The 12604-nt window shown below is 31.2% G+C and overlaps 2 protein-coding genes across 2 annotated transcripts in view; one reads left to right on the forward strand and one right to left on the reverse strand.

The window, feature by feature from the left end:
• Positions 1-2205, reverse strand: part of LOC139498923 (gamma-1-syntrophin-like) — a 27578-nt gene extending 25373 nt beyond the window's left edge. The window contains exon 1 of the mRNA XM_071287512.1: positions 2091-2205. Within this exon, the coding sequence (XP_071143613.1) occupies positions 2091-2099 (9 nt within the window). The 5' untranslated portion in view covers positions 2100-2205. The remainder of the gene's footprint in view (positions 1-2090) is intronic.
• On the forward strand, positions 1864-9594 carry LOC139498921 (EF-hand domain-containing protein 1-like). Its single transcript, XM_071287511.1, has 11 exons — positions 1864-2402; positions 3921-4142; positions 4455-4605; positions 4813-4949; positions 5457-5684; positions 6075-6416; positions 6941-7081; positions 7553-7847; positions 8306-8390; positions 8700-8892; positions 9350-9594. The coding sequence occupies exons 1-11, from the start codon at positions 2355-2357 to the stop codon at positions 9425-9427; spliced, it is 1920 nt and encodes a 639-aa protein (XP_071143612.1). The 5' UTR covers positions 1864-2354; the 3' UTR covers positions 9428-9594.
• Positions 9595-12604: the final 3010 nt, after the last annotated feature.

The following is a 12604-nucleotide window of genomic DNA, read 5'->3' on the forward strand; positions in this document are numbered from 1 at the left end:
CCTATCTAATATTGATTGTATTTGACTGTAATATGAAAATGTAAAAAGGTTACTTCATGGTCAATCTAAATATTTCCAGTTTCTTTATTATAAATATTAATTTACTACATTCAACTTGACATTTACTAAATCGATCTTCTAATAACTTCATTTTTTTATTTTTCATTATTAATTAATTATGCATTCAACTTGAACATGTTGAAATTTACTAAATGGATCTTCTAATAACTTCATTTTTTTTAATATAAGTTTGAATTTTTGTTTATTATTAATTAATTATTCAATCTTACTTTTCATTAATTTGTTTGAAATCCATGATAAAAGAATTACGTTTTATGATTTGAAAGTGACTTATAGACCCAATGGGTCCGGTATATTTTATCATGTTTATTGTGTATGTAATATATTTGTACTTTACTGAAATCTGATTACACATGTCACTATAATAAACATTTACTTACTTACTCCTATCAATCTAGTTAAACATTTTTTGTCACAAAATTTAACATTCCTTTGAACTAGTTTTTTTTTTTTTGGGGGGGGGGGTCATAAATAATGTCAAAGGTTACTTTAGATCCTATTTGTGTTCTTTATTTAAGATTTTACCTATAAAAAAATATGCAAGAATATGAATGCACTAATGCAAACATTTTTTGACTTAAAATGTTTAATGTCATTTTGTACAATGATTATGAAAGGTTTCTAATAACTCCATTTTTTTCAAATTAATTTACAGGTAATAAAGGAAAGAAATTATGTGAGAAGTTGGAAAGTTTCAATAATTGAAAATCAGGAATTGTTTTTATAGTAATTCATTTGGTATCAGGTAATTACAGGTAATTTAATAATGTAATTTATAAAATTATATAATTAAATTAGGTAATTGAAAAAATGGTAATTAGACAATACCTTACATGTCTGACATGTTCATAGGGGTGATAACACTAGTTTTGTTCATTGATTTTATTGATCATGGTCCCTCATAAGTTCAATTAGGTAATGGTTTGATTAAAGGTATGAGGTTTATATAATAAAAAAAATGAAAAAATAAAATAAAATAAAAATAAATACTTTGAAGTAGTCATGACAGTCTAAAACTTTCATTGCAACCAATGTAATAGTTATATTAAACCCTAACTTAGAAAATCCCTAACCTAACCATAAAGATTAATTAGCCCTAAGCTAGTCCAAGATTACTCTGACGTCCAACGGCTGTTTTGCCAGACAAGCTGGGGCCGTGGGCCCACGGCCCCAGCTTGTCTGGCAAAACAGCCGTTGGACGTCAGAGTAATCTCTGACTAGCCCTAAGCCTATGTTAGGTATATGTACCACGATGAGAAAAAAAAGGCCAATTTTAAAATATCTATTCTAGATTCGACTTCCATCCCCTGAATTATAATTTAGGAATGAAAATTTCATTTAAATGATTGCAAAGGGTGAATAATTCTTAATGCATATTTCAGCTTAACTGGCTTTACAAGTAAAGATTGACATTATTTAAAAGATATAAATAAATTTTAATATTAGAATTGTACAACCAATAATTTGTCTGGCAATATTGCAGTTCTTGAATATCTTTAATTATTTGCATTGTTTTGATGCACTGTGTGAAATTACTTCTTAATGAATTTTGTAATGATTAATTTAGGAAGGTGTATTATAAATACTCTATATTATTTTTGTTGTAGGGGTTTAGTTTATATGGGCAAAATTTTTTCTTCAAAGACATCTTGGTTCCCAAACAATAACTTGAGTGTGATCTTTTTGAAAGTTTTCACACTGTTTTATAAGACTGAGTAGATACATGTAAATAAAACAGTGCATGACATAATTAGATTGTGTTATTATATTATTGCCTTTTCAGGATTAGACGACTGACGGACATTAAGTGTTGAGACAAGCTCACACCAGTTTCTTTTTCTTTTTAATTTTTGGCAGACAAACTGTCAAACATAGACATTTGACTGTTTGAGTTTGAAACAAAATTGTTTACAATTAGGAATTACTCATCAAGTGTTTCGTGTTTGAAATTAATTCCTAATAAAACTTTTCATCCTAACATTCGAGTGTCAAAATTAAATGTTAATAACCTCTTCCATAGCATATGATCATGGAGTGTTCAAAATATTCAAAATTTATGCCAGACTTTCATTTTCGGTAAACTCTTCAAATGTGAGACGAGAAAGGTTGGCTACCGATAGATGTCGCGTCAACAGGTCGTTCTCGTAAAATCTCACGAGTTATATGTTTGCGTAGCAACCATCAGCAACAGTGTCTGAATGTGTACGGTTGTTGTGAGAAACCAAATAGAATTAACATTGCACTCTGCAATTTAACAACAACCAACAAATAAGATGGAAGGACTACCATTCCTCCCTGGAAATAACTTCAGAGATCCAACGGTAAGTCTCTTTAAAAAAATAATGTTACTGAAAAGTGAGATTTGTTAGATGAAAAATGATTACAAGATGATACAAAAGATAACTTTCCTGCCATCACCACTACACATAAATTATTTGCATTGTAAAGATGTAAGTCAAATGCAATAAATTCTCAACACAATACAATGTGACAAATCTGGTGATCATGGTGATTAAGCGTGATTTTGTATTCTGACACTGGGTCAAAAATGCCATTTCTTTGAATTGAAGGGAAAATCAAATCATATACTCTTTCTTTTGTATACAATCAGGGGTCGAAATTGGCGCTGATCCGGTGGTCGGAGACCAGTAGAATTTGTGCCGGAGCAGTAGATTTTGTCAGCTGGTGGTCCGCCGGACCAGTAAATTTTTTTCATTAAAATCACTGATTGCATCTCTATCTCGGTTTGTTTACAAACTGAGAAATTATTTTTAGGGTACTGGGGGTACAATTTTTAAAGTATTTAATTAATATCTCAGGTGAGCGCACTACACAATAACAGAAAATGTGGAAATTATTGGATGGAGTTAAAACGCCGGTCAAAACAAATAAATTAATTAAGCGACATTTAAAAGGAAGATTTTTCAAACTGACAAAGGGAAACGTAAATATAAAATATCCTGGGAAAAAGATCTTGAATGGTTAAATTGTAAAGTCGATCGTAATGCAATGCATTGTAAAACATTTTGTAATGGTACAATGTATCTTCAAATTTAATAAGATTTTGTACTTGCTCATGAACAAACAGAACAGCACAAAAAACTACTGGAATAAAGAAGAGGAAAGCAGCTGAGGAAAATAAAACTAAACATCTGTCATATCTTTTAGTGGTTATCAAAAATGAATGTCATTTTTGTAGGACCAGTAAATTTTAAGCCGGACCAGTAGATTTTAAGTCCACTGGTCCGGCTGGCCAGTACACTAAAAAGCTTAAATTCGACCCCTGTATACAATACACCTCAACGCTATTTGTCCGTCATTACTGGACACCACAAAGGTTCTTGTAAAATTTATTAATGTCGCAATAGAAAATATCTGAATCCACATTGGAAAAGGGATGTCATATGACGATGACGTCAAAAGCAGCACAGATTTCAAAATAGCGATAAGATGTATAAGTTTCTTATCTTAGGAACACTGTATTGCGTTAAAAGTAGGTATAAAATGCTTGTAAGATACTGCTTCTGTTTGCGGTTCTACCTGAAGAAATTCTACTTCATTAAAATAATAATTATTTTCAATGTAAATAAAAGCAGTCAAACAAAGGTTTAGAAGTATTTAACAAATGATTAAAACAGGTGAATAGATATACATGTATCTATCAGACAAAAACCCACCAACATATTGATGACAACACTGTCTTCAATGTTTACAATTATAGGCAGGTATATTTATGCTTTGGCTTTGTCCACTGTACATTGTTTATGTAGCTAATTTTTTTAATAATAAAAATGTATCTAGGACCAATTTTCATTGATTTTATTCATAATCTTTTGCAGAAATGGAAACATCACAGAAGTCACACACTGAACTACAAGAATGGTTATTCCATCCCAGGCAGACCAGAAGTGGGAATTGGTGGAGAACCTATTGTCTACAACCAATTGTCTGAACAGGAACTTGATGATTTGGCCAACTACAGTCCAACACTCACTTATGGTCAAGCCAAACAAGCACCACCAGAAGACTTTGTTCCTGGTCATGTTGCTTGGGACAAAAAGGTACGGTTGAAACCAAAAAGTATTCTTCACACGTTAAATAACTGGAGCAGTGATAGTTGCATTTTTAAAATAGAATGGAGGGATAAATGTTCTTACTTTTTTGAAGAAAATAAGTTTATTTTATAATTTCTTTTCAATTTTAAATGCCTTTCAAGTAAAAAAACGAAATTGTCAACCTGTACCTTTTGCATTTATCAGTATATGTACAAATGAATGTATGTAAACTTGGTTAAAAAAAAACTAAAAAAACAGTACAAGTATAATTAAAGTACAAGTCTCTTATTAATGTATTCTTTGTCTTTATATTTTTAGGTCCTGAGATTCAATGCTTATTTCAAACAGACAGTCCATGAATCTCCAGATGAGTACTTTAGAGTTCGTCCAGTAGATATTTTTTATTATCTAGAAGATGATAGTATATCAGTGGTCGAGCCACATGTAGAAAACTCAGGAATGCCACAAGGTAGTTAAAAGAATAAACTATTTGCTAGAAAGGAGTTATTTTTTAAGACATTTAAAACTGCTACCAAATAAAACACGAAAACAAACATTACTTACTATAAAAACATAACAAAACATAAATACCTACCCACTGTCTCGATGTTTGGGCAAACCAAAATATTTTTTAAGTATGGCCTAGACATGAATTGATTTAATTTTCATATTTCAGGAAAGCTGATAAAGAGACAGAGGCTACCAAAGAATGACCAGGGAGATAATTGGCATTGGAAGGATCTGAACAATGGTATTAATGTCACATTTTACGGGAAAATATTCCGCATTGTCAACTGTGACCAATTCACCACGGTAAGGACTAAAACAGCTGGTTAATGTGATTTTAATGACCCTAGTCGGTGCAGGAAATGATTTCACTCCCGGTTTTTTAGGAGTTTGTGTCGTATTTATTACTTATAACTGTTGATCAAGATGTAAATGTCATTTGGTTTTGTGAGTCTTTGTTTACTCCTTGGTTTTGATTGTTATTGTCTTGTAGTAGAGATTGTGATAGATTTGACTGGAATAATTCCATTACAATTGTAATTTACATTAATAAACTTTTTAATGAATAACATATTCCTTGATTGAAAATATAGAAAATGGATTTGTATAAAAAGAGATGTTGAAAAAAGATCAATCATCAATGAGACAGCAACCCATCAATGTCTGTCTACAAGGTCATCTGAGGTCAGTATTCAGTCCTATTATTGACAAATAAACACAACAAACAAGAAATTTAAGAATTGCAAATATTTTGTCCATTATATGCTTGTAAATTAGCATAAAATGTAATGTTATATTTGTCTCCCCTTTCAGAATTTCCTAGAAAGTGAAGGTTTAGATGTGAACCCAGGAGAGAATCTACCCTCAGATCCATACATTGATAGAAGGAAGGAAAAAGCTGCACTCAGAACATACACCACTGCCTCAGCATTTGATGCCAAGAAACAGTTCTTGGAACTTGACAGAAAAGTCCTACGATTGTATGTTGTTTGGGATGATACAAATCAGATGTTTGGTGAAATGAGACCATTTGTTATCCATGTAAGTTTAGTATGATTTCGTAACCTCTGATAAATTCTTCAAAAAAAAGCTAGTCATGTATGCTGTTAGTTTTTGTTGTAATTCTTTGAGATTTTCCTAAAATCAAAATTTGAGAAAATTTATGCACATTTTTGATTTTTTCTTTAAAAAAAAACAAAAAAAAACATATGATTTGAAAAAACTTTGAAGCAAAGACTTATAATATTATTCTACTAGCTATTTCATTTATCCAAAACTAGACTATACTTTTCAGGACATTCTTTCAACATAACTAAGGGTGCTATTATGTGATAAATGAAAATGATTATGAATCAAGATTTTTCTCTTAACCATTTGAAAACATATTTCTTTGTTTTATGTTAATAATTATTGGCCTTCTTTCTTTTACAGTACTATTTAGTAGACGACACCCTAGAAGTCAGAGAAGTACACAATGCCAATGATGGCCGAGATCCATTCCCAGTTTTAATAGGGAGACACAAAGTTCCAAAAAATAGATATAATGTAGAATCATCTTTCCCAGCTGTTGTAATGGAGTTATCAGACCATGAAATCAAACAATATTATACACCTAAAGACTTCAAAATCGGTGAAACTGTCACTGTGTACGGAAGAAGGTTTTTGGTCTATGACTGTGATAATTTTACAAAGGCATTTTATTATCAAAACTTTGGAATTACAGACTTTAATACAGTAGATGTGCAAGAAAAAGTGAAAAATCTACCAAAAATGGTATGTATTATTCAATGTATAGGCTTTGTTTAAATGGTTTTAATATAAAATATTGTCAGGCAGATTCAATGCATACACATCGTAAAAAAGTATTTCATTTCAAATAGAACTTTCAAAATGTCAATAGTACTGAAAGGATTACAGCTACAGAGGTAAAAATAATCCAAAAAAATACTTCCAAGTAAAGCTATATTTGATTGAAACAAAAAATATTCAAAGCAAGGATTGTGAAATAGAATATAAATATTTATTGAAAAATGTTCAAGTGAAATATAACATCTCCCTTTGTTTTATGGTTTCCACTAGAAATGAGGTACAGACTCTGCTATTAAAGTGCAAAATATAATAAGTAAACAATTCACCAACAAAGAGCAAAATTGAACATAAAAGATACAAAATGAAAATGTGTCTAGGTAATTTCTCTTCTAGATAAATCATCCTATTGTTCATCCTTTGAATATTTACCTTTCAACAATGTATTGGTTCTTTACTTGTATAATAATTCCATTAATATTATTTTGCAGGAAATTCCACCATACAATAATTTTGGTTCACTAGAAGATTCCTTACAATCATGTCTATCACTTATACCACAACCACCCAAGAAAGATTTCATCAAAATGTTGGAAAATGATCATAAAGTACTCAGATTTGAAGCAACAATGGTAAGTTTATCTGTTCATTAAAATGAGGAGAACCTAATGTTTACTTTTATTTTATCACAATATAGACCTGCTTTAGTAGTTGAGTTTGAAACAGTATTGAATAAAGTATTTAAATACTCATAATGACTGTAAATTATGGAGTCATTGAAACAACACACCAAGACACAAATATCCAAAGTCATTGAAATTGTCTCATGTCTTAAAACAAATATGAAAAGATTCAAACAGAAACTATCAGATATCTACCATTTACTGGATATCTACATGCATTTTTTTATATCATGAAAAAAAAATCCTCTTCAAAATAGGACATCCTTGTAACACACTATACAAACATTCAGCAGCTCAATTATTTATCAACAAAATTGCATTTAGTGCAAAAAGTCTCTCTGGACCATCGGAAATAACAAAATTCTACTGAATTGTAATGCCAAGCAAATTAAAATTGATATTTCTTTATTTTTAATTTAGGATTCAGTCCGACCTGAAGACAGAGGAAGGAGGTTCATCGTTTCATATCGTTTAGCAGACGACATGATGACAATCTATGAACCACCAGTACGAAACTCTGGAATCATTGGAGGAAAGTTTTTGGAGAGGACACGAGTGGCCAAGCCAGGCTGTGCCCCTGGTCAACCTGTATTCTATGGTCCACAGGACTTTTACATTGGTGCTGTTATTGATGTATTTAAGCACCGATTTGTCATCACAAACGCAGACGAATATGTGCTCAAGTATATGGAGGACCATTCTGCACAATTCCCAGGTAAAGAACAATTACTTTTAATTTGACACAAAAAGATTATTTAGTTTTAATCCTTTTTGGTTTTCTAACTCATAAAAATCTGTGAATATAAATAGATTTCTCAGGAAATTAAATAAAGTAAACTTGTATATTTAAATTTCTTATATGAAATAGCAATACATTATTATACACTATCACAGATGTGTCTAGAATAATATTACACTTGATAAACATAACTTTTTTTTTCTCTCTAAATGGACTAGTACATTTATCTGATTTGTCTGACAGATATTTATTCTTCAGATTTCTATGACTTTCTTCATCTCGTACCTATTTTTTGCATTACTTATTTGCATTGATCCTATGTTGATTTTATTTTTTTCATGTACTGTTCTGACTTCATTAACCTATATTAAAAAAAGATCACTGAAGAGAATATTTTAAACATTTGTCCTGACATCTTATTTTTTATATTTTAGCTGAAACAGTTCAGACACTGAGAGAAAGACTGACAACACGTCCAATGGAAACAGTCAAAGGAGGACCAATGAAAGTCATGAGAAGGTGAGGGGACAAATTTTGTAAATTTTATTTGATATCCAATCAACTTTTAAAATGAAATACATGTTATATTACAAATTTTAATTTTCCATGCAATGATCACAAATCAACAAAAATTCTTACAAAACCAGTATGGTCACATATGAATATTTTATTTGATTATTTTCTATTTTTTCCTAGCTAATATCTTGAAATAACAAAATTGATGACAAATTGAAAATTAATTAATATACTGCCCTTTAAGTTAAAGCATAAGCTTAATCATGATCATTTGTAGAGATATACAATTCAAACTATTATCATTTTTTCCAGTCCTGGCGATTTAGAAATCTTAGTCAAACAAGTACGAGCCCAGCTAAAAAAGATTGCTATAACAGACAAGGCAAGAGTTGACACAATGTTCCTCCGATACAACAAAGATCGAACAGGATATATTGGTGGAGATGATATGAGAGCAATGTGCCGAAGCTTACAACTGCCAGTAGATGATGATGTTATCAATGAAGTAAGTTATCTCCCTTTGAATGGCAAACAAGAGTTATCTCCCCTAGAAAAGCAAACAAGAGTATCCAAGTGGCAAATAGTGAATTGGATTATTGATAAAAAAAAAACTTTTGCAAATGATAAATATGAAATTGAACAACTGTGTTGAAGATTTACAGAAAAACAGCATAAACTACTCATTCCGAATAGCAATAAAATTAGTCTTTACAATAAACATTTGAATTAACAGACCTGAAACTGAATTTTCATGAAAGTTTTAGTTAGATTTCATAAATAATTAGAGATGATTTGTACTGGCATGACAGCATTTTTACAAGCCTTGTCTGGTGGATCTGTGAAAGAGCGTAATTATTTTAAACATTTCTGATTGGTTGAAGCAAATTTCTGAATAGTTTTGTTGATAAATTCCTTATCATATGTCTTTCTGTATTGTAAGATTTCAATTCTTTCTATTTCAGCTTGTTAGACAGTGCACATCAAATCCAGAAGGCAAAATATCATTAGAAGATTTCAGAAGATTCATTGAATGCTCATGAAGAAAACCTGGCTATTTTAGAACTGTGATACAATTTTAAAGCAATTTCTGTACGATTTGTACTATGGACCAAATTTTATTGATCTTGAAACTTTTATAAAAAAATTATGTATATTGTATATTATTGTAAAAAAAAATACATGTGAAGAGAATACACCTAACTTATTATATTTGTTTATTTTTTGTTGATACTTAGTTTAATATTAAAAATACAACAAAACAAAGATTTATACCCACAAATATAGTCATAAAAGAGATTTCAAATGAGAAAGCTGCATTGAAAACAAATATGCAGTTATGAAAATGTTTTATTTCTAAAAAATCAGCAAGAAGTGCTATTATATTTCAGCTAATTTTTAAGTGAATGTGTGAGGACTTCTATATGGGAACAAATTTTGGCGGCTAGATCTTAAATAATGTCGGGAATAGGACAATTGTTTCCCATTACTTCCATTTGTTAATATTATACAAGCATTTGGTTTTGTGAGGTATAATTAACTTCCACTTGTTTGAAGCTAGTGGAGGAGCCATTAAGTTTCACCCTTGTACATATATAAAAAAGATGTGGTATGATTGTAAATGAGACAACTATCCATTAAAGGCCAAAATGACACAGACATTATCAACTATAGGTCACCGTACGGCCTTCAACAATGAGCAAAGCCCATACCGCATAGTGAGCTATAAAAGGCCCAGATAAGACAATGTAAAACAATTCAAACGAGAAAACTAACGGCCTTATTTATGTAAAAAAATGAACGAAAAACAAATATGTAACACATAAACAAACGACAACCACTGAATTACAGGCTCCAGACTTGGGACAGGCACATACATAAATAATGTGGCGGGGTAAAACATGTTAGTATGTCTATTCCGAAATTAGTTCCAGTCTCTTTAATTTGTCTCATCCAAATGATATGAAACACACAGGCAATGCTTATTACCACAAAGAACAACTTAAGTTTGCATTTGGATGGTGTCACTTTTACCTTTTTAGAGTTGACCCTTTACAAATGGAAAGACTGCAGAATTTTTTGTTTCCATTCTCTTTACTTAAGTTTGCCTCAACCAAATGTTATGAATCTCATACACAATACTTATTACCAAAAAACACAGATCAAGTAAGGATTTCAATGGTGTCACTTTTACAGTTCTTCAGTTACGTCCCTATACAAATGGAAAAATTGCTGAATAATATTAAAAATCGGTTGAAAAAGGCTGAACTCATCAGATGGAAACAAATAAAAAAAGCATAACACAAAAACACAATGGCTCTTGAACATCCATACAACAAAGAGACACTACATACAGATCTGCAAGTACTCACAGTTACTGACAGCTAGCTCAAAGCCAATAACAACTGATAAAAAAATCATTGCATCTAAGACAAAAACCACTTATACACAATATTCTTTCTATTTTAAGTAATCAATTTAATATAAAGTTACAAACCAAACAACATTCTCCATGTACCACCTCAAGTAGAGAGTAGTAATTGTATGGTGCTGTATCATATAATTGTTTTCCATTATTATTTATGACTTATATCAGGCCCTTAGTTTTCTTGTTATAATTGTTTTAGATTTGTCATTTCTGGGCCTTTTATTGCTTCATACACAGTACGGGTTTTGCTCATTGTTGATGGCCATACAGTGACCTACAGTTGGAGTTTACTTTTATGACAATTAGTCTCATCAACAATCATACCTCAAAATCATATTTTCATGTGGCCAAAAATGTTAGTCCACTCCTGATAAGAGTTTTCACTTTAACCCATTAATATTTTTTTTCTGGTAAAATCTTTTGTGGATAAAGAAAAAATGATCAGCAATACCACATTTATAAATAGGTCTACGTATTCGCAATTGTCAGTAGCACCACCAAAGGGGAGATTGCCTTTTCACTTCTACTTTGAATAACCAACAGGCTCTTTATGTTGCATTTCTGTAAATATATACAATGCTTTTTCCCATTGGAACTCTCTTGGTGGCTAAAAATATGACACTTTTACAAATAAGTTAAGTGAAAATTATATCCATCATCATAATTCATTTTTCAACGCAATGGTATGTTTTTATACTGGTAGCAGTCCAAAGTTATGTCTCTATGAGATGAAATATAGACATCATATATCTGGGAACCAGTATGTCAACAAATCAAATTATTTTTGAATATTCTATATCTCCCAAAAAGAGACATGGTTGGAAAAATAGCTTATTTACAAAGTGCAATCTTTACAGTCTGTAGTTTACATAATAGTGATATCAGACAACAAGCATAAATAAACTGTTTTCACAGAGATGATGATGTCTTGCCTTTTTGTAAATTTGATTTTTCAAATGTTGAAATCAAAATAGCAATACTTCTAACTTCTTACATAAGTTATGCAATATTCAAAGTCAATGAACCATGACTGAGTTACATGGCTAATTCAATCTCTATGTAAACGAGATGTGCCAATGCTTATACAACTTCATACCAAATACCATTGACTTTTCAAGTCGTTCCCAAACCTAAATACAAAAGTAAACTTGTAAACTATGTAAAAGTTTCAAAGTCAATGAAGCATAAAGAGGGTGGGGCTATATAATCTCCATGGAAATAAAACTTGTTTGCATACCAAGGGGCAAGGCCAAATATTCTCCATTGAAATGAGATGTGCCAATGCTTATACAACTGGATACCAATTAACATTGGCCTACCACTAGTGGTTCCCCTTGAACTGACCTAATCACAAACTAATACATGATAACTTACAAAAATTTTCACAGTATATAGACCATGACTGAGGAGGTGGGGCCAATTTATCTCCATGGAAATGAGATATGCCAATTTTTATACAACTGCATACCAAATATCATTGACCTACCACTTGTGGTTCCCCATAAACTGACCTAATCAAAAACTAATACATGTAAAATAAGCAAAAGTTTTGAAGTCAATAGACCATGACTGAGGGGGCAGGGCCAAGTAATCTCCATAGAAATGAGATGATCTGAGATGTGCCAATGCTTATACAACTGCATACCATATATGATTGACCTACCACTTGTGGTTCACCATAAACTAGACCTAATCACAAACTAATACATCGTTGACACCATCGCCATCACAGACGCCAGAAACAGTATACTGATGTCTCGCTTTTTGACTCCTTCAAGGTGAGACAAAAAAG

This window comes from Mytilus edulis, chromosome 12 (assembly GCF_963676685.1).
Source record: "Mytilus edulis chromosome 12, xbMytEdul2.2, whole genome shotgun sequence".
In the NCBI taxonomy this organism is placed as follows: Eukaryota; Metazoa; Mollusca; class Bivalvia; order Mytilida; family Mytilidae; genus Mytilus; species Mytilus edulis.